At 44.9% G+C, this 23490-nt stretch overlaps 1 protein-coding gene across 1 annotated transcript in view; it reads left to right on the plus strand.

Moving 5' to 3' along the window:
* SH3RF3 (SH3 domain containing ring finger 3) overlaps positions 1–23490 on the plus strand; it is a 361651-nt gene that overhangs the window by 286676 nt on the left and 51485 nt on the right. The window contains exons 6-8 of the mRNA XM_088026672.1: positions 2088–2258; positions 4745–4992; positions 19780–20114. Coding sequence (XP_087882798.1) covers positions 2088–2258; positions 4745–4992; positions 19780–20114 — 754 coding nt within the window. The remainder of the gene's footprint in view (positions 1–2087; positions 2259–4744; positions 4993–19779; positions 20115–23490) is intronic.

The following is a 23490-nucleotide window of genomic DNA, read 5'->3' on the forward strand; positions in this document are numbered from 1 at the left end:
AACATCATTGTTCGCTGAGGGCTGTGTTGTGCACACGCACACCCCAAGGCGCCGTCACCCCCAGCTTGTCACTGTGCTCCTGGCCACTGTGCATTCACAGAATCAAAAAGATTGTTCCCACACCATGAAGACACGGAAGGAGGCAGGCAAACAGGATTTATGCTTCAATTACATTTCCTTGAGAGCAGGCACAAAAGGCATGCGTCGCTGTTGTTCACAAGCCTCCCACGGCCCCAGCCATCTCCTCTCCTTTCCTCTTGGGTTCATCCTGCCCCTTCCTGAGCCCGCACCACGCCTCCCCACATGAGGTGGCCCCTGAGTGGTTAAAGGGCAAGCCGGTGTCCGGGGCGCAAACGCAGTTGTCACGTGACTTTCCTGTTTGTGGTCATTCCTCTGTCACCGTCAGAGAGCTCCTGCGAGTCATCAGATGTGAGAACAGACAGATGACACCCCGGGTTCTTTTTGTCGCCTGGACCTTGCATCAAAAACATGAATCAAGGGGGTCCTCTCCAGTGATGGCTTCCTTTATCCTCCCTGAAGCCCCGAGTCCTTCCTGTCTGTTGGTATTTATCTTTTCAGACAGAGAGAGAAATCAAGATGCAAGCCATCCTTTCCATCCCTAAGGGAAGGGATGGGGGTTGACCTGTAAACAAAGGAAATTAACCAGGCAAGGCCTCCACTGAATGAAGCAGAGGCACTTGCAGTGCGTAGGGCCAGGGGAGGGGACGGGGCAGTGTATGTTGTTTTACCTTATTTTACTTTATGTTAGGGACAGGACATCTTTACAGGTTCCCATTCTGTTGTAGCCTGTTCCTCACCAGGCCTCTGAGACTCAGGGGGCCTCCTTTCTTCTTGCTTAAACCCTAGTGAGTCATTCCCATTTCTGTATTCACCTCCTGAGAAGACCTCTCCTAGGGTCAGGAGGTGCTCTGGGGGTCTTGAGGCTCCTGAGATATCCAGAGACCTGGGACTGTCCTCCAACCCCTAATGCCCATGGCCCTGGGAGGGGTGAACATGCCTACCAGGTTGTCCATCCTGGTAGGAGATCCTAGAGATGACACTTCTTTAAAATTCATCTTTTGTTTTTCATTGAACTGAGGCCTCACCAACTTTCCTCCTGGATCTTGTGAGCAACGTGGTTGCCTGTTACCATTCTCTCTATCAATTTAAAACCCATTTCCCCAAGCCCCCAAACTAGCAAAGCACTTTGCAAGTATTATCTAGTCCTTGCAAGTGCCCTGTGGGGTTGGAGATTGAGGTATCATGAGGTATGTGACAAGAGAGGCATGCCCCAGGGTCATGGGCTAAGTTACAGGCCCAACTTCTAAACCCTAAGCCAGGATTTACACCACTGAGTTTGTTCTTAGTTTGTCTTCAATATAGGCTTAAGAGAAAAGTAGAATTTAAATTATTAGTCATGGCACAAATATTGCAAGGAAAGATGCAACTGAGAATTCCCTAACTAGACTATCTTTTCTTTAAAAGGGCCTTTGGGGTATCCTCCAGCTCAGACTGATTCAATGAACCAGGCAGGTAAGCCAGGGCCTAGTTAGACAAAACGAGGAAAATCAAGCCCTAAACTTGCCTGGTTCATTTTTGGTTTTCCCTAGAGTTTTCTCTGGCTCAGAGCATCAGACTTTAGATGGTGGGACCCAAAGACCTGTGATCTAGTTCTGGCCCATCCTCCAGGACCTTGGATGAGTCATGTAGGCTCTCTGAGCTGTTGGACGGGAGGGTGCCTGCTTGCCCGGGTCAGCCAGCGCAGGGCGGTGGAATGACCTGGACTCCAGGAGCAAAAGGTAGAGGTCTGTCTCCCCTCCCCCCCACATCCCACATGTACCTCTCAGGACCTGGTTCTCTAGGTGGGCTATTGCAATGCTGGGTTCTCCCCCTTCCCTGCGCCACTGCAGTGGTTTATCATGAAAATAGGTGAGGCAGGGTGTGCACAAGCCCCGGAGGCATCAGCTACTCCTTTTAGGGGGGACTCATCCAAAGATGAGCCCACCTGTGATCTAGGTGATGCCGGATGGCATATGCCCACCTCTGCCAGCCATCATTTATGCTTGGCCCTCCTCTTCTTCCCATAGGTACCTGGCGCTCTATGCTTACAAGCCCCAGAAGAACGACGAGCTGGAGCTGCGGAAAGGCGAGATGTACCGGGTCCTAGAGAAGTGTCAGGACGGCTGGTTCAAGGGAACGTCCCTGAGGACTGGGCTGTCTGGGGTGTTCCCAGGAAACTACGTGACGCCCGTCTCCAGGTGAGGCTGGTGTCGCTGCCCAGAAGAGGAGGAGCACACCCCCCTCCCCACGTTCCCCTGCTGCTGGAGATCATGTTGTGGTCTGAGCAAAGCCGAAAACACACAGTCCAGAAGTCACAAGGGCTCCCCTGCCCACAGGGTTTTGCCGCATGAGCTCAGAGCTCCCCTTGGGCAAGGGTTCCACGTGGCAAGCTTTTCCCCTTCTGAATTAGGTTTTGCTTGTCATTCCCTCAGCAGACTCTGGCTGTGAGGGGACAAGATGGGAGGAGAATGAGCTGGAGTCAGGGCAACAGCACCAAGTGGGGGTGGAAGATCACGAAGTGCGTGTGTGTGCGCGCATGTACCCGTGCCTGTGCGACCAATTGAGTACAGCTGGTGTGTGTGTGTGTGTGTGTGTGTGTGTGTGTGACACACATAAACCTGCTATGCATAAGACACACGTATGCATACATGCAAAGGAAAAACATACATTCTCAAAAGCTAACAATTGTTCCTGAGTGACGGCATTAGGAGTAATTAAAAATTTCCTTCTTCCTTGTGCTTTCCTATCTTTTGGAAATTTCCTGTTGTATCATTTTTATAAAACAGAAAATACAATCTAAAAAATTTGCTCAAGAAGTTATCTGGAGTTATCTGAGAATTTCCTACTAAGATGAGGGGTCCGCTGTTGATTTTATTTGTCAGTCTCACTCATGGAAACCTGTCATAGGCACAGTTCTGGGTTACCTGCAGCACAAGCACATCAACTGAAGACATGGCCCCTGGATTTCTGCTCTCCCTGGGACAAGACTGACAGGAAAACAATTAAATAATGCCTAGACCTTGCACTGATGGCTACACTGATTCATACTTTTCAAAGCACCCAGAGGAGTGGTGCTGGCCATGATATGGGCTTGCTTATATATCATTGGGCCCTTCCTGGAAAGGCCCATAATTTGTGAGCCCACTTCATTCAAGTTTTACAGATTTTTTCTTAGGGTAAAAGTGAGTTCAATAGATAGCAGATGTGATTTTTTTTTAAAAATTCATGGGGCACCTGGGTGGTGCAGTCATTTGAGCGTCTGACTCTTGGTTTCAGCTCAGGTCATGATCTCAGGGTCGTGAGTTTGAGCCCCATGTCGGGTTCCACACTCGGCACAGAGTCTGTTTGAGATTCTCTCTTCCTCTCCCTCTACCCCTTCCACCCGTTCTCTCTCTCTCAAATAAATAAATCTTTTAAAATATTCATGGTTTTGAATATTCTGGCCCACTGACAGAGTTCCTTGTTAGAGGGGAATTTCAGGGCAGCTCTAGGGGCTCTGCCTGTGGTCCCTGGACAGCTGAGTCCTTTTCCAGGAGGCCCTCTTCCCATGGTGGTTCTTCAGGAACCCTGACTTAGTGGGGCACAGCCCATCCCTGACTGAGGTCCTGGCCCAGCGGTACCGAGCCACATAGGGTGGGGGCTCCCCGACCTGGCGATGGACCTGGCAGTGACTGCTCTCACCCTCACGTGGCTTCTGGTGTCTCATGACCAAGACTCTGAGAGGACAGAAGGGGACTTGACCCAGCTCTTGGACAAATGGCAGATATTTGATCCCTGAAACTGAATCCACGGAAACTTCCGAGCCCCCAGATTCTGTTGTATCGTGCACACTCACCACCAGTGCATGAGTTTGGTGCAAGTACATGGGGGTCAAAGGGCTACAGCCCATTTTCAGAGTTGCTGTGTTCTTCTCGTATTTCTTAAACACTGGAAACTGGGGCACCTGGGTGGCTTAGATGGTTAAGCGTCTGCCTTCACCTCAGGTCATGATCCCAGAGTCCTGGGATCAAGTCTCACATCGGGCTCCCTGCTACTTGGGAGCCTGCTTCTCCCGCTGCCTCTCTCTCTCTCTGTCTCTCATGAATAAATAAATAAAAATCTTTAAAAAAAAAAAACACTGGAAACTGTTTTCATCTGGAAACTTAGGGTGAAAGGGCGTCTATTTCTGGTATGACACTGCAAGTTCCCTGACAACCCTCAGAAGGCCCATTTCCCAGAGCCCTTTCCCAGAAGCTGGCAGAAACGAGAAGGTGGCCATGTCCTGAGGGATATGGGTCCTTGCCACAGCTTCCCACCACGTGCCAGATATGTCCAAGCCTTGTGGGATGTGGCTGAGTCATCCACTCTTTCTGGTTGTGTGTGGGGACGGACACAGCTGCGTATTAGACGGAATCAGGGCAGTAGCTCTGGTACAAAATATTTGATTGATATTGATTCTTAGGGTTCTTTTGTTGTTTCTTAACTATTTACATTGAAAGTTAGCCACCAGGAAGGTTTTGTAAAGGGTGCTCCACTGCCAAGCTTGAGCTCAGGGCATCGTTTGCCTACAGGACTATATTTGTGCCCTGGGCTGTGTGGCCTTCATCTCTCAGAGTTGGGAGGTAAGAGTGGGCCTTTATTAATGGCCTGTACTGTGTGGTTTCATCTGTGACCTCACCTGACTGATTCTGTTTTATTTCCTCAGGGCTCCTGTAGGAGGGGCTGGGCCACCACGGAATAATGTCGTTGGAGGGTCTCCGCTGGCCAAAGGGATGGCCACAACCATCCACCCAGGTGGTGGAAGTCTGAGCAGCCCAGCCACTGCCACAAGGCCAGCCCTTCCCCTCACCACCCCCCAGGCCCAGCACCAGGCAGCCTCTCCCCCGATGGGCAGTTGCCTGCGGCACACAGCCCAGCCAGCCACCAGCCAAGCCCGGGGCACTGTCCCCACAGGTATGTGCTGCCCCTGAGGTCTCACTCAGTAGGACAATTTGACAAGGGGTTCTCGTGAGAAACATTAAAACCCAGGCTTCAAGCAGTCCAAGATGGAGCAAGTTGTATTTGCTTATTATGATCATAAGCTTCTGCTAATTTCCAAGAAATGTATTGACTTATATTACCCTGTCCTGGCAACTGAAATGGATTAGAGAATTTACAAATATTGATACACTTCACTGTAGCAAGAGGACTGCATGGACTCATAGGATTAACACTGGCACCGGCGTCTGGGCCAGCCGCACAGGCCTTCCACATGCTGGGCCCTTGGGGGCTTCCCGGCTAGGCAGCTTCTCCCCGGACAGAGCCAGAGTGCTCCTTCTCTGGAGCACTTTGAAGCTACAAGCAGTGATGGTCATTGACCCTTCACCTTTATGCCAGCTTTATCACTAGCCAGGCTGACATAGTTTAAGGAAAAGCCAGTTGATCCCAGGACAGTGTGAGATGAAGAGAAATTACGGGGTGGATCTTACAGGCATAAAGAAGGTCAGCATATCTGGCTTGGGACCTTAGGCCTGAGCCATTAGGAACTGCTGAAGCGTGGCTCATAGTGCCCCTGGGAGCCCCCACCAGTTGCCTTCCCAAACCATGACGCCATTGACAAAGTCGCTGTGCAGTGTAGATATACCCAGGACAGTGGCGTGTGACTCTCAGTTTCATTTAAATGACAGAATTCCAGCTCCAACCTCAACCTTACTCTCTCAGAAATCATCTGTCTTCTCCTCAAAGTAAGACTTAAAGGACAAAAAGTGTCAATTCTCTGGAGCAATAAAATACACGATTTTTTAGAATCTAGCCAGCCAGGAGATGGTCCATTAGAAGTGCTCCAGAAGGCACCTTCTCAAGTGTGAAAAGTCAAGATAATACTTAGCACAGCAGGGGCCATATTTTCTCCCAAGGTGCGGCTGATGGGGACAAAAGGGTGGGAGGGGGCTGCCCACCTGTTCACTTGTTGGAGAAATTGGCCCGCACATTCCCATGCTGCCACCGGTCTGGGTTTGCATGCGGCAGCAAGGACTGCTGAGAGCATTCAGGGGTCCCTGAGTGTGACAGGAACCACCCTGAGTGTTTTAGAGGACCACTTCAGTCAGCGTGCCCACTGACAAAACAGGACCCCATTCCCTACTCTCAGCTTCCACACACTGGCGGGAGGCATGCTGCCGGGCAGGAAGGCTTTGGGTGCTGGTGGAGGAGGTTCAATGTCGGGCATTTGGTGATGGGGGAGACTGGGAAAGGCTCCTCAGAGGAGGTTGATCCCAGACTAAGCAGCAAAGTAACACTCAGGTAAGAGAACAAAGAAGGGCACCATTTGAAGCAGGAGGAAAGGACTAGTCAAACAAACAGAAGTGACAGAAAGCACATCTTATGCAACCAGCTGCGAGCAATTCAGTGAAGACAGAGTGAACACAGGTCTGGCTGAAGTCATGAGCTTGAGACCTATGTTTGGAGGCTGGGCCGCCATTGTTGTTGCTTGCCTCAGTTTCTCCCTCTGTAAAATGGCACTTGCCTCTGGGGCATTGTGTGGGGACGGCCTAGTATAGCATATCTAGTGTGTACTCAGTACGTGTAGCTGGATACAATGAGTATCACTGGAGTACTCAGTGCACAAGAGTCCAAAAAGTCAAAATAATTATCACCGAAGGATCTAAGGGGTTGAATTCTCTCATGAAAGCAATGGGGAACCACCAAGGGATTTTACACAAGAGGGACAGCACTTTACCAAATTTATCACCAGGCACAGCAGGGAGGATGAGTTGCTGGGACAGCCTGAAACTGGAAGCCACTAGAGAGGTACTGCTCTCCCCACGGGAGAGGTCGCAAAGGGCCCAGACCCAATAAGTGGGGCTGCAGAACTGAGACAAATGATAAAATTTAGGAGGAAGAATGGTAATGACTTGGAAATGGGCTAATGCTTGGGGAGAGCAAGGAACCAAGTCCAGTTGCCAAGTTTCTGGGCCAGTGACTGGGAGAAGGACAATGGCATCCTCAGCCTAGAAGAAAGAAGAAGGGACGGGTTTATGGTGGAAGACAATGATATATGGCTTTGCAAAGTGTAATGGGCGCTAATCATCCTGTGGCCCATGCGCTGATTTGGATCCCCGTCCTTACGTGGGGCTCGCATCCCGTGTGTCAATCCTGCCTCACCATGGTAGAAGGCTGACCCTGCTGGTCCAGGTCACCTTATAGATAAGTGCAAACACTGACCTAGATGCTGGGAACAGACATGCCTGCATGAGGGGCCATGTGGATCCCTTTCGAGAGAAGGTAGTGGTGAAAACATCCAGCTTTTCAGGGGCAGCAGGGTGGTTATCTGGTGTCTGGTGCCAGTCATCAGTGGGTGCAGGGTGGACTTCTGGTCTCCAGTGCCCGGTCATCAGTATGTACAAGGTGCATATCTGGTGTCCACTGTCCAGCCTCATTCTGGATAGTGTCCATTTCCTGCAACAATGGGATCTGCACCAAGGAGGCCCCATGGGTGGGCTTGGCACTCTCTTGGTTATAGATTCTCCAAGACTGACTGTGCCATCCCAAAGACTCTGTAAGTGCCTAGTGGGCTTTCATAGATGTCTGTTTTGCTTACATTCGCCAAGAATGAGTTCTGTTTTTGCACCTCTGGCCCACAGGGAAGAACTAGTTGTCTTTATACTACAAGAGTTCTGCAACAATATTATCTGGTGCCAGCCATCTTGCCCCCAACAATTACCTCCCAATGAGCCATGCTTGTAACATGGCTTAAGTTCATCTGATGGTGTTTATTGGTAAGCCTCTAGCTAGACATACAGCCACTGTAGTGGCGAAGTGATTGAGTGAGCCCACAGCAGGGCTTCCTGACTGGTTTTCCATGACTGGGTCAGAAGTACCCAAAATCCTGACCTCATTGACCCTTGGAACACCCATGCAGGACCTGGGGCAGCTAAAGTCCCAGGTTGGGTCCCTTCTGGCTATAAACATCTCATCCATTCACCCCAGTGTGCCACACATACGTTTCTATGTGCACCATAATATGGAGAGTTTGGGTAGCCCAGGTCCTCACTGAGAGTGAATATCCCAGCATAGTAGCCCTGGGTTATCCGCACAAAATGCCAATATGATGGCCTTTCTAAGCCATGCCCTGCTAACCACTTTCCCAGTTCAAAGAAGAAAATGAGACCTGCCAGTCATTTCTCCCTCTATGGAATAACAAGCAAAAATGAAAGAAATTGGCATGGCTGGGGCAGTACAACATTGCATCTCAGTCATTGATCACCATAGTAACCACCATGGTGTGACAAGCATTCTCTTCCATCAGTCTAATTTTATATACGGGAAGAGCAAGGCACAGGATGTTTAAAACAGCTTTCCCAATGCATTCCAACCTCATGCTTATCCCCACACTCTTGCTGTCACAGTCAAGTTAAAGAATGGCTCCTACCACATCATATCAGTAAATTAAATGCCATTGAGTTCCCATAGCATTTTCCACTTCATTCTGCATTTAGAGAGAAAAAACACACTGTTGACAGTACAAGTAATGGATTGTTCACTGCAGTAATTGCCCATTTCAGCAGACCCCAACCCAGGCAGTTGAGAGGCGTTTCATCAGTGTTCTCATCTTGAGCCAAAGTCAGGCAGTTTGACAAAGGCTTAATTGCATTGGCCATAGCATCCAATATGATTTGTTCTGCTTGATTAATGTAACTCCTTTTTCCAAGGGCAGAGCTCTCCCTGTAAAGTGCCAGTGTTCACACATCCTCATATCAGTGTTTAGCAGGGGCAAGAGCCTTGTACAGCCATTTATTCATCAGAAAAGAAAAAAAAAGAGCACTGAAAGAGAGGTAGATACTCTGCTAGGCTCTGGAAATGCAGAGAAGAACCACATAAACCCCAGTTCTACACCCAGTTAGAGAGAGCGACAAGAAAACAAATTCTTGCAATAGAATTTGAAAAGCACTATAGTGGAGGGTAATAAGAAAGCATGGAGAAGAGACATGTAACAGATTGGGAAGGAAAATGAGAGTGGAAAATTTTCAAGAAGTGGTGATCCTGCCTTGATTCTTAAAATACAAATAGGAACTATCTGAGCAGACAAAGCACAAAGAGAGTTCTAGTAGAGGGACTAGCAAGGACAAATAGCAGTGAGAAATACCAGAGTTTCTATTTTGGGTAACTTTATTTATTTTTATGTGACTGAAACAAAAGGCATGGAAGGAGAAGACCAGGCTGTTGGTGACAATTTTTCTGCAGAGGCAAAATTTAATTTTAGGTCTTAAGGCTGACATGCTGCAGGGGGTGAAGTGAGGGTGGAAGCATGGGTCAAGCTCTGAAGCTGGCAGAGGACTGGTGAACTTGAAAACTTAGATGAAGTCAGGGTGGAAGGACAAAGAAAGGAGAGGATGAATGGCACTGGCAAAGCTGAAAGGGAAGCAGGGAAAGATCATGGAGGTTCCTTTAGACCATTTTGTGCAATTTTGATTTATATCCTAAGGGACACATCAGAGGGTTTTAAATAATAGATATAATTGGATTTTTGTATCTAAAGAATAAAGCCAGGCTTCTGCTTATGACCAACCTAAAGTAATGAGGACAGGATTTATCATCCCACCAGAAACAATTTATAAGAATAACAGTTTGCAAGATGCCAAACATTAGAAAACCAAGGACAGTGATCCGTGAGATTAGTAAACGATGAGGTGAGCCCTGGCTTACTGCCTGGAGAGAAGTTCCAGAGTGTGGCACAGGGAGGGGTAACAAAGTGGAGCGCAGCGGGCTTCCTGATGTGAGGATGTGGAGTGAAAGTCTGGATGACCAAAGTGGCTGGAGTTTGAAGGACAGAGCCTAGAGAGGAGAGGGCTGCACAGAAAGAAAACCCCAGAGGATGCAGGGTGTCCTCTTGAGTAGTATACTGAGAAGTAATCCGCATATGCGTGTGAGGAAACTGTGCAAAGCCAGGGAAACTGTGAGGAAAAGGATCAGTGCTGTCAGTGCCCAGCATTCACAAAGAGCTGGAAATAGTACCCATTCCACCAGCCAGATGAGAAAAACTGTTCACAGAACATTGAGTAGTCTATGCAGAAGGGCTCTGCCTCAGTCCCTAGACTAACCACTGCTCTAGTCCCACCCAACTAGTCTTAAAAACAAACTCAAAAAGATCAGACTGTTTCCAATTCATTTAACTGTTATGGAGAACTGAGCTCAAGAGTTGATAGGACTGCAAAAATATCCAGCTCTCAACAACATAAAAATAACAATGTCTGATATCAATAAAAAATTCCTAGGCACACAAAGGAAAATATGACCCACAATGATGAGATAAACCAGTCAGTCAGAACTGACCCAAATGTTAGAATTAGCAGTTAGAGGTAAAAACAGATATTATAATTGTATTTATTATTATGTGCTCATATATTATAATGAGTGCTCAGAAAATTAAGTAGAAACGTGAAAGATATTTTAAAGACCCAAACCAAACTTCTAGAAAGAGAAACTACAGTGTGTGAGATCAAGAATACAGTGGATGGAATTAATGGCAGATTAGACATTACTAAAGAAAATATTAGTGAACTTGAAGATACAGCAATAGGGACTATGAAAAATGAAGCACAAACATAAAAGAGAACTTTTAAAAATGAGCATCAGTGAGCAATAACAACTTCAAGTTGCCCAGTATATGTGTAATTGGAGTCTCCAAAGTAGAGGAATGAAAGGTGAGATAGAAAAATTATTTGAGAAATAATAAATCAAATTGTTCTACATTTGATGAAAACTACAAACTCACAGATCAAAGACAGCTGGTGGGCCCCAAGCACAAGAAACATGGGGAAAACTACACCAAAGCAAATTATAATCAAATTGTTCAAAATCTGTGATAAAATCTTAAAAAGCAACAAGGAAAAAAATGATACATAAAGTAGGAAAAATTAAGGATGACCGTATATTTCTTGTCAAGAACACTTAAGTGAGAAAATAGTGGAGTAATGGAAAGAAGTACTGCAAGAAATAAATCTGTCAATTTAGCATTCTCTACCCACCAAAAGTTTCTTTCAAAATGAAAGCAAAATAATCATTCACACATAATAAAACTAAAAGATGTCATTACCAATAGACCCACACTATGAAAAATGTTAAACAAAATTCTTTAGGAAGAAGGAAAATGATATCAGATGGAAATGTGGATATATAAAAGGGAGTGAAGGACACAAGAAATGGTAACTGCATATATAAATATATAAGTTTTTTTCTGACTATTTAAATATCTTTAAACTATAACAAACTGTTTAAACAAAAATAAAAGCAATGTAGTTTGGCATTTAAAACACATGTACCCCAATGTTTATAGCAGCAATGTCCACAATAGCCAAAATATAGAAAGAGCCCAGATGCCCATCGACAGATGAATGGATAAAGATGTGGTGTGTATATATATAAATATATATATGAATATATATATACACACATATATATGTACATATGTATGTATGCACACACATACATATACACACAATGGAATATTACTCAGCCATCAAAAAGAATGAATCTTGCCATCTGCAATAACGTGGATGGAACTAGAGGGTATTATACTAAGTGAAATAAGTAAGTCAGAGAAAGACAAAAACCGTATGATTTCACTCATATGTGGAATTTAAGAAACAAAACAGATGAACATAGGGGAAGGGAAGAAAAAATAAAATAAGATGAAAATTGAGAGGGAGGCAAGCCAGAAGAGATGCTGATCTAGAAAACAAACTGAGGGTTGCTAGAGGGGAGGTGGGTGGGTGGAAGTGGTAACTGGGTTAAGGGGTTACTGCATTAAGGAGGGCACTTGATGGAATGAGTACTAGGTGTTATATGCGACTGATGAATCATTAAATTCTACCCTGGGAACTAATAATACAGTATATGTTAAATAAAGTGAATTTCAATAAAGAATTAAAAAACACATGTAAAGGTAAAATGTATAATGGTAAATGTACCATTTGGGGTACATTTGGAGGTTGGGAATGGAGAAATATACTATTACACTATACTATTATATATTATTATAAATATGTTCTTATACTAGGTGTGAAGAGTTATGGAATCACTTGTAGGTAGACTATGATAAGTTAAAGACATAAACAAGCACTCAATATCAAAACAGAGTTACAGCAAATAAGCTGACAGAGGAGGTAAAATGGAATCACAAAAATTTCTAATTAATCCAAAAGAAGGCATAAAAAGAGAGGAAAGGAGACAAAGAATGCATGGGTAAAATAGTAAATATGTAGTAAAGTTTAGGTTAAACCTGGTCATAAAAATAAATATAAATGGTTTAAACAACTTTAAATAGAATGCAGAGATTGTCAAGTACTATTTAAAAAAAAAAAAAGACAAAACCTAACCATATGCTGTGAACAGGAAACATATTTTAATACTTTAAATATAAAAACATGAATAAGTAAAAAAGCAAAAAGAGGATCAAGATATACAGTTGATTCTCATTATTCACAGTAGCTCTGCTGTATAAAGTTTCTATGGACACTATATTAGTGAATACTAAACTATTGCTTCTAAGTGAAATACATGCATGTGTGAGTGTCTCATAGAGGTTATAATCTTAAATACTAAAAATAAGTCATTCTGGTAGATTCTATTTATTTTACAAAAGAGAAACTAAGGTTCAGAAGTGACTGCCCGAGGCCACCCTACTAACAGGTGACAAGCAGGATTCACACCTGTCCAGTCAGTCCCAGAGCTGGAGCATCTTGCATTGCACTGCCCTATCGCCTCCCATCTCTGTCCCTCAGCATCTCTGTATGAGCTTAAAGAAGAAGGAAGAGCATCATCTTGTTGCACCTCAACTGGGAAAATGTGTCAGTGACTCCAATTTTTTGCTAGTATGAGCATGTCTGTGAATGACTACAAAAGCACCACAGGTATTGATTTGGGGATTACAAATCAATTGTAGCTAGTAGGTAACTTTGCACATATAGAATCTATGGATAATGAGGATCAAATGTACCATGCTAATACTACTAAAATGAAATCTGAAATGGTTATATTAATATCAGAGTAGAATTTAGAACAAAGAATATTATTACTATATGAATGGCAATTTCATAATGATAAAGGGGTCAGTTCATCAAGAGGACTAAATATTTATGCCCAAATAACCAAACTTCAAAATATATAAGCAATTACTGGTAGAGCTGCAAGGAGAAATAAATAGACTAATCCACAATTATAGTCAGAGATTTCAATAATTCTCCCAATAATTGACAGAACAAATAGACAGAATATTGGTAAGAACATAGAACATTTTAGCAAGCTATAACCGATTTGACCTAATTGACATTTATGGATCGCTACACCAACAGCAAAATACACATCCTTTTCAAGTGAACAAAGAACATTTACCACCATAAGCCACCTTTGGGGCCATAATATTTAAATCTCAATAAATTTAAAGGGATTCAAGTCTCACAAATTACATTCCCTGACTACAATACAGATGAATTAGAAATTAATAACACAGAGATATCCCCAAATATTTGAAACTAAATGGCACACACACTTAAAAGAAACACTTGGATGAAAGAAGAAATCAAAAGTGATTTTAGAAAGCATTTTGAACTGAATGAAAATGAAAATACAGCATATCAAAATTTGTGGGATGCCACTTAAGCAGTACTTACAGGGAAATTTATACCACTAAACACCGATGTTAGGGAAAAAAAGATCTGAAATCAGTCACCTCAGTTTTACTTTAAGAAACTAGAATAAAAAGAGCAAAGGAACCATAAAAGAAGCAGAAAAAAGTCAGTGCAGAAATAAATGAAATAGAAAACAGAAAAACAATAGAGAAAATCAGTGAAACCAAAATTTAGTTCATTGAAAAGATCAGTAATGAAATTGGTAAGCATCTAGCCAGACAGATAAAGAATATGGAGAGAATACACAAATTATCAATACCAGGAATAATAGATTTTACAGAATAATAAGGGATTATTAATTTACTTCAGATTTTACAGAATAATAAAGTATTATAGAAAATGCCAATAAACTCAGTAAGTTAGACAAAACATAAATTTCTTTAAAAACAGAAATTAATAAACTTAAGAAACAATAAATAACCTGAATAGGCCTATGTCTATTAAAATTGAAATTGAATTAGTTAAAAACTTTCCACAAAGAAATCTCCAAATCTGAGTGGCTTTGTTGTTAAATTATACCTAATGGTTAAGGGAAAAAATACAACAATTCCATTGAAACTCTTCCAGAAAACTGAAAAGAAGGGAGAATATTTCCTAACTCTTTCTATAAGGCTAACTTTATCCTCATACCCAAACCAGACAAAGGCACTGAAAGAAAATAAAACTACAGACAAATATCACTCATAAACATAGATGTAAAAACTCTAAACAAAATTTTAGCACTCAATTACAGCAATAAATAAAAACGATAATACATCATGACCAACTAGAGTTTCCCCTAGGAATTCAAGGTTTGATTTACATTTAACAGTCAATATAATTTACTGTATTAACAAACTAAAGAATAAAAATAATATGATCAATTCAAAAGATGTGGGGAAAATTTTTTTTTTACAAAATCCAACACACATTCCTGATTAAAAACAGTCAGAAAACGAGAAAATAGAAGTTAGCTGCTCAGCCTGACAAAAGAATTCCATGAAAACCACAGCTAACCTCAGACTTAATAGTGAGAGACTGAAAGCTTTCCCCTGAGATCAGGATTAAACAGGGATATCCACTCTTGCCACTTCTATTCAATATTGTACCGTAAGTTCTAGCCAGAGCAGTTAGTCAAGAAAAAAATATAAAAAGCATGCAGATTGGAAAGGAGGGAGTAAAATTATGTCTATTTGCAGATAACATCATCTTGAATATAGAAAACCCTGGGGAATCCACACTCATACAAAGAGTGCTGAACTCATAAATGAATTCAGCAAGGTTGCAGGATCCAAGATTAATATACAAAAATCAACTGTATTTTTACATATTAGCAGTGAATAATTGAAAATTGATGTTTTAAAAAATGATAGCAATTTTAGTAACATAAAAAATATAAATTATTTAGGGATATATCTGATAAAAGAGGAAGACCTGTCCACTGAAAATTATCAAATATTACTAAGAGAAATTGAATAAGACTGAAGTAGAGCAATATACTTTATTCATAAGTGAGGAGACTTAATATTGTTAAGGGATTTATTCTCCAAAAATTTGACCTATGGATCAAATGGGATACCAATCACAATCCCACTCAAAGTTTTTGTAGAGATTAGTAATCTGTTTCTCAAATTCATATAGGCATGCAAAGAACCTAGAATAGCCAGAACAACCTTGAAAAAACAACAAATTGGAAGGCTAACACTGATTTCAAGCCATTAGGCTACAGTAATCAAGTCCATGTGATATTGGTGAGAAGCAACTAGATCAGTGGATATTTTTCTGAAAACAGAAACGTGTCCATTAAATTTGCTGACAGGTGGAGTCATAGTTGATCTTGTACAGATAATATTTGACGGAATGAAAGTGAGAAGCCATATTTCAGTAGACTGAGAAGTGAGTCAAGGACTCCTGGGTAGTATGGGATAGTGAGTTCATGTGGAAATCCCCTATTCTCTCTGTTTTAAACACAAAGAGGTTTCTTTGTTTTTAAATTTTTAAAAAGTCAACTCTATGGATCTAAACAAAATGGAACACACAATAGCAAGTGGGGTTGAAGCATTGGCTTACTGGAATGAAAAACAGGCATTGTTGGCTGACTTTCAACTCCTGCAAGACAAAATGGACAGGAAGTCTCTGGTGAGTATCAGAGGACCAGAGCCAAGTGCAATGGTTTGAACAGCTGCAGTCTCTTCCATTCTCGGGGAATGGTTAATACTGAGCTGCTCCCTAGGGTATGGGAGAAGATAGAGAATGCCACCTTGGCATGGAGCTGAGTTAGGCTCTGGCCTGAGGACCAGAACCCAAACCATCCAGTTACACCTGGTTCTGAGAGGAGGTCCCAGAGGACCATGCAGAAACAATGACCAAGAATACAATAGCAATGAGAAAGTCATGCTCAAGAGGACCTTGCACATGGAAATCTCAAAGCACAAGGGAAACACTAATGCATAAAAGATAGCCAATAAAATGAAGAAATGGGAGAGAAATCTGAAAAAGTCTTTGATATCAGTATATTTAAGATCTTGTAGGTGTGCCTGGCTGGCTCAGTCAGTAGAGCATCTGACTTTTAATCCTGGGGTCATGAGTTCAAGCCCCACATTGGGCATGGGGCCTAGTTAAAAAATAAAATTAAATGAAAATAAAAGATCCTCTAAAAGGGAAAAGAAAGAATAACATCTACTCTCCCCCTCCCCCCCAAAAAGAAAGAAAAAACAGGGTGTTATAAAGGAGAAAAATTGGATGGATAGCTATGAATCAGAAATTGATGGATATGAAAAAGAACCAACTTGAAATTTTGAAGAGGGAAAAATATATTTATTTAAATACAAAATCTCTATAGGTAACATGAACTCTAGCCTGGACACAGTTGAAGATGGAAATTAGTGATACTAGAAATCTGTACAGCGAATGTATCCGGAACACAGAGCAGAGATGAAAACTGCCATTAGAGCAAATACAGATCATGCAAAGAACTGAATGAAAAGTAAGAAAGAACCGATGCAGACACTATTTCAAGAATACTAGGTATAAAGAAAAACAGAAAAAGGAGGTACTGGCCAGAAAGAAGACTTTTTGAAATGGGAGCTATAACTTGCTTAGTAAATTACAGGAGGAAAGTTAATAGAGAAATTTAATACAGGCAAGAAGGGGATGAGCCAGGGGAAAGGATCAAGATGAGTGTGACAGGGTACACCTCTTGGGACCCTGTATCCTTGAGACTGGAGGGCAGGGTGGGTCTGAATGTGGATGAGTTGAGAGAGGGGCTGGCCTGGACTAAAGTTTGGGGGGTTGCCAATGTTCCATTTCATCCATGAAATGGGAAGTGATAAACCTGAGAATAAGAAAAGGGCAATGTTGATGATAAGGTAAGTCATTTATTCATTCAACTACTCTTTATAAAGCACATGTGGGATGACACAGCAGTGAACTGAGTGACGTCTAATGGGATTTAGGCACTCCAGAGTTGCTGGAGCATGCCAAAGGTTTACAGAGGAGAGGCAAAGGGGAACAGAGACTATGGAGTAAGAGCATTTTCTCAGACTGCCTGCCTCTGTCAGGCAGGTTGCTTTGGCATTGCTAACCAGTAGGATGACTAGAGCGATAGCAGTCTAGGTCAGTCTGAGGTTGGGTGGCACAGGGTGAGTGAACCTGAGGATAAATCCTACTGAGGATCAGTGGAATCTCACATTCTTCTACCAGCCAGTGTAATGAGTCATGCTCCTCTTTCTCATAGAGGATTTTTATCTTCTCCAGTGGTTCAATTCTGTAAAATCTGAAGAGATATTTTAATTGAGGTTCTCTTTCCTCAAAGACTTGTTCATTCATTCAAGAAATTTATCAAGCACCTGCTGCATGCTGCGCACCAGTCCAGCTGTTTGGAATATATTCATGAACTACACAGCAAGTGTTGCTCCCTCATGGAGCTCAGCTTGTAGAGGGGGGAGTCAACACACAACGAAGAGTTGTATCATACAGACTGTTAAGAGCAGATAGTGCCATGGGAGGAAAGGGAAACAGAAGCAGGGCAAGAGGGGCTGGGATTGCAGAGCAGCAGCCTGCACTGTTCGGTGGGTTGGTGACAACAGGGCTCTCTGGGAGGGCAGTGTCTGCGATGACTGAAGCAGGCGAGGGGACATGTGACTCTGGGGAAGAGCGTTCTGTGCCACAGTCTCTGAGGTGAGAGAGAGCCTGTGTTGGGGGAACAGCCAGGAGGCTGGAGTGGCTGAGGGAAGGAAGAAGGGAGAGAACAGGGGAGGATGTCAAAGAGATTGCCTGGCAGGCAGGCTTAGAACTTTCTGGAACACCCTCTACTCTTTTGCATTGGGTTTGGCAGGGTGATGTGGCAGGCATGTGGAAGCCAGCCAGAAGAGGAGGGGAGTGGTGTGGGACTTGGAAGAATCTGGAGCAGCCCCTGCAGGCTCTCGAGCCCAAGTGATTGCTCTTGCCTGGCCCAGCCGCGACTTCTCATTCCAGGGCCGGGGGTTGGGGGGTGAAGGAGAGTTCAGACAGCTGGGGAAAGGCAGACAGATGGCCCCAGGAGCACTGTCCAAGTCACGGGTTACCTCGGGCTGACTGAGTGAGCCCGGTGGCTTCATCGATCTGCATAGTTGCCTAACCTAGTCTTTTGAAATGTGGGGCCACGTTGAGTGAGGATTCAAACCCACCCCAAACCCTGAATACTTTTAAAACCATAAATCAGCCTTTATTTATTTCACCTCCTAGAAACAGAGGCGGCAGCGACAGTCCCTGCGTCCCGGAGATCCCGGGATCACATAACTAGCTCTCACGGCTCTTCCCACGCAACGCTGTCGGAGGGAAGAGGCCTGCCTTGCATGTGAAGGGGCTCTTGTTGGTCGCGCTGAGTTACTTCACACGCCAGGGAAATGCTGTGAGGATTTATGAGTAGATTATCTATTCAAGGCATATTTGGAGGCTGAGAATATTGTTTTGCTTTATCACGTGTATTTCTTTCATATTGCAAAGCCACGAATGCCACGAATTCTGGTGGTAGAAAGTAAGGACAGTGTGAGGTGTAATTTTTCTCTGGGTGACAGTGCAAAAATGCTGTAATCTGAGTTGCCCGATGTTGCATGGGACAAATGGCATAAAGTGATATGGGCTGACACAACCCGTGTCTCCCTTTGGGTCACCAGTCCAGGCCACAAGTCACCGTTCCTCCCATGTGCCTCACTCTGTCCCCCTGTGTGTTTCTTCTGTGATTGGTAAGGAGACAGTTCTTCAAAATCACTAACACAAGCTGCAGCAAGATTCATTTTAATTCGGTGCTGTGTTTAGAAGGGACTTTATGTTTTCAAATGGTGGATTTTTACAAACGTCAGGCCTTCAGACCCTTACCATCCTTAGGAGGCATTTTTGCTGTCAGTAGGGGGCAGATTCATCATTGTGAGGTTCCTGTTCTGTAAATCCAGAAACTGTTGCTTCGGGGTGTGAGCAAGGCGTCAGCCACCGGCAGATCGCCGTGAGAGGGGTGATGGCTCACCCCCAAGGCTGCAGCTGCCTTCCTCCTGTGAGTGTCACCAGCTAAAGCTGCCGCACATGCTCGGCCTGAGCTCAGCCAGCTCAAATACCAAGTGTGAACAGAGTTCCGGGTTACAGCTCTGGGGTCGAGACCAACCAGAGCCAGGCTGTTGGCAGTGATCACCGTACAGGGAGTGGTGTCTAATAGTTCCGGGGCATCTTGGGGCTTCTTCAGGATTCTGTCACAGGCCTTACTTTTATGAACGTTTTCACAAGGGCGTTGTAAGAGAACTTGTAAGTGTATTAGTTCATCTCAGCAGAGGAAACCAGTTAGAAGGCTTCATGGGAAGCTGGGAACATGCCCACGCTCGTGGCAACCTTGGAAAAGATGTTTTTGCTCCCCCTGAGGGTGGGCTGTTTTGTGCTGTGGCAGGGCTTTGGGGAGATGGGATGTGTTTTCCTGGTTGCCTGGCCTCAGTCTCTCTCCCTGTGGAGCGTGCCCGGGTGTGGAGAGACCGAAGAGAGGTGGTGAGCCCGAGGAACGAGTCCGTGGCGATTGCATTGCCATGGCAAACTAACCTTGCAACCCTACTTTCTCTCCAACCTCATGCTCCAGCTGCCCACTCCTCAGCCCAGGCCCAGGACCGACCAACGGCCACCGTGTCACCCCTGCGCACCCAGAACTCCCCATCCCGCCTGTCTGCCGCCAGCCTCAGGCCCCACTCGGTGGTGTCCCCGCAGCACGTGCATCAGTCCCCCGTGCAGACGGTCATCGGGGCCCCGTGCCCCCGACCAGCCATCCCACTCACATCCGCAGCGTCTGCCGTCACACCTCCCAATGTCAGTGCCGCCAACCTCAACGGGGAGGCCGGAGGGGTGCCTGTCAGTGGCCTGTTGTCATCCAGCCCCACCAACACCGGATGCAAACCAGATGACAAGAAAAATGAAAAGGTAAGTGGCCCACCCTGGGCAAGCCCTGGCCGTGGCCCAGCTGGTTATTGTAACTCTTTGGCACCAGACACCAATGACATTTTGTAAAACTAAGGCTTGAATTAGGGCACCAAGTTCCTGCCCTCAGATGCTTCAGGCCTATGACAGAGATGGAGGTGAAACCAGCAAGCAGCTGTCCTTGGAGTGGAATTCAGGCAGGCTTCAGGTTCTGGTAGGGCGACCCGAGCCCAGCTATAACTTTTATGCAAATCAGAAAAAAAGTATTGCTTCCTCAGAATGCTCTAATTCTGTCTGTTGGAAAATCACTGTAATATACTCATTTTGTTAGAACAAGATACTTATTGCCAGGTACCAGGATATAATAAAATAAATATATAAATCTATTTATGTACAGTGTGAACAGCTTCCCTTCCCTTCAATGTGTCATCCTTGTGCAGTCTACAACCTGTTCAACCACGTGGGACAGGCCTGTTTTCTGAGGAGAAACAGGAGGGGGATGCTGGTCTGATGGTTGGTATAGACGGCATTTTCAGCTATTCTTTTAACTTGTGAAGGAAATTGGGCTTATTTCACAAAAGAAATCTGAGTTCAATGAGCTTGCCTCTGTTACTACCCAGCTAGACACTGGATTAGCCAGGATTAGAGTCCAGATTTCTAAATCAGTGCTGCCCAATAAAACTATAATTCAAGCTACCTAATTTAAAATCTTCTAGTAGCCACATTTTTAACAAGTTAAAATAATTTTAAAAATAAAATTAAAAGGTAAAATTCATTTTAATTGTATAATCTATTAAACCCAGTATCTAAAAATATTATCATTTCAACATGTAATCTATATAAGAAAAATGTTGATGAGGTGTTTTGCCATTTTTCACATTCAGTCTTTAAAACCCAGGGAGACATCTGCAGTGCTCACAGGCCACTGCACCGCCCATTGCTGTCCTGGACAGTGTGGACCCACATTTCCAGCTGGGAGCTACTCTCTTCATTGCCTTGCTGTATGAACAACGTATTCTCATTCCCTCTTGGCTCTACCACATGATGTGGATCTTTGAAAACCTTTCTATATAAAACCAGTCTTCCTTTTTTTTTTTAAAGATTTTGTTTATTTATTGAGAGAGAGAGAGCGCGCGCACACAAGCAGGGGGCGCGGCAGAGGGAGAGGGAGAAGCAGGCTCCCTGCAGGGAGCCCAATGTGGTGCTCAATCCAAGGACCCTGGGATCATGACCTGAGCCCAAGGCAGACGCTTAACTGACTGAGCCACCCAGGCGCCCTAAAACCAGTCTTCTGATGAGAGTGTGCGAGGCAGAGTTGGGCTGAGGCCTGCCACACAGGATGGTGTATTCAGGGCCAAGACAACCTCTCTTGTCCTTTGAGGAACGGTACCAAAACCAGCGTTGGCTGCCCAGTCCCTTGCCCAGGGCCCTGGAGGCATGCCCACCAGCTCACTTACTGTGCTCAGCAGGAGCCCAGAGGCCTCTCAGAGCTTTACACACAAGATTCCTCAGGGCCCCCGATCGGTGGTGCTCAGGCCTCGTCACCACCTGTCTCACCTGGTCCGGAGGAGTATTATGCCCAAGCTTGGGAGTGCGGAAGAGGCCTCAGTCATAGCCACTGCAACTGTGCTCTCAGCCAGCACAGCTCAAGTCCCCTTGAGACCAGCAGGTCCCAGGCACGAAGTGAAATGGTTGCTCTGTGGTTTGTGTCCATGTCTGTTTGCAGATCCCTTAGGTCTTGGTCTGCTCCCTTCCACCTTGCAGCCTGGTTAGGAGGTATAGCTGGGTCTCATTGGGAGGCAGAAGTGGGGGTGCAAGCCCACCCTCTCACTTGGCCATGCTTCCTGGAAGACTAGATCCTCCAGGCCTTAAACAGGGGATGGACTTGGAAAGGGGAGGGCAATCATAGTTCTGTAAACATTTCTGGTCCTTTACCAAAAAATTCCCTCTGTCTAGTTTGCAAAACAGATAGGGCTAGCGTCAGGAGGGCTCATGACAATAGAGTCAGGCTTGGAGGAGTCTACATGGAGAGCGATATTGCTCACCATCTTGCCCTCTTAAGCGTGTTGCTAAGGAAAACCAGCGCTGGGCCTGCTCTCAACATTCCCAGCCTCTTAGACACTTAGCAGGCATTTTGTTTTCACTCAGGGTTCACTCTCTGCTAACAGTTCTCCTACATCAGCAAGGAGGAGTTGAGTCCAGGGGACACCCAGAGGGTCCCTCCTGATGAAAGGCATTGTGGAAGGAAGCCCTGCTTCCGGAAGGAAAGCAGCAGAGATGTGCACTTCACTCGGGCAGCAGAAATGCACAACCGATGCCAGCCTGGAGCGGCCACGCTCAGGGCTGGGCGCTGACTCCCCGCGGCCCGGGGCTGTCCATGCTGTGCTCCCACGTGGGAAGTGAAATGGATATTGCTGGATGAAGCGAGCACATGTTCGTGGGGATGGCGGCAATCATCCGCCTCAACCCCGGTGGAAAATACTGTACATCGTCCTTCCACATGTTATGTGTGGTTTTCACTTCTCCCCTCTCAAACAAAGCATAAACAAAAAAAAGCACTAGTCTGAAAAAAACACCTGTTAATGGTTTTTCCTTTTGTAGTCCCAGTAGAATTTCTCCTACCTTATAGTAAAATGCAAAACATCCACATTTGCCATTTCTAGCAGAAGAACCAAAATGGTAGCTGTTCCCGTGAATCCGTGTGGTGTGCTCTAAGCCAGCCCAAGTGGGGCCTTGTGCCTTTGTGCCGCGCCCCCCTCCCCCCCGCCGGGACGGCAACTGAACAGATTTCCCCAACTTAGAAAACACAGCAGTTGGCTTCAAATCTATTTCTGGGTAACCCCATCACAGATGTGCCCATCTCTAATTACAGTGGAAGGATTTTTTTAAGTAATTTGCAATATTCTCCAGGTTGTTTCTGTTAATGAATTTTCCTCTGAAAAAGGTGGAGCTCCCAGCCCTGCTGTCCATGGAGACCCAAACCACAGCGCTTGTGTGTTTTCACAGTGCCGAGCTCTTCTGGAATTCGATCCAGGCCCTTCCAAGCATGGGCACAAGAGAGAAGACTATGACTGATGGGGCTCCTGGCCCCTGAGGTAGTGGCAGGGGTGATTGTCTCCTAGGAGCATGGGAGATTTATTCCCAGGCATCCCAGCATGGGGGATACGAAGAGGACCCACACCTGGCTCGTGTGCTTTGATTGCTGTGGAGATCCCTGGGAGGCTGGCGCTCTGCTGGTTCTACCCTTGGAGATTGGGCTTCTCAGCCCTGCTGCAAGCAGGCCTTGCGCATTGGCCCTGCTTGGCCCACTTTTTGGTTGAGGCCTCCAGAGAGACTCAAGGGCTGACAGGGTGGGGACTCTTTCTGTAGACTGAATGCT

This window comes from Eumetopias jubatus, unplaced genomic scaffold, assembly GCF_037043125.1.
Source record: "Eumetopias jubatus isolate StellerSeaLion01/CBP00866 unplaced genomic scaffold, mEumJub1_p1.0 scaffold_9, whole genome shotgun sequence".
In the NCBI taxonomy this organism is placed as follows: Eukaryota; Metazoa; Chordata; class Mammalia; order Carnivora; family Otariidae; genus Eumetopias; species Eumetopias jubatus.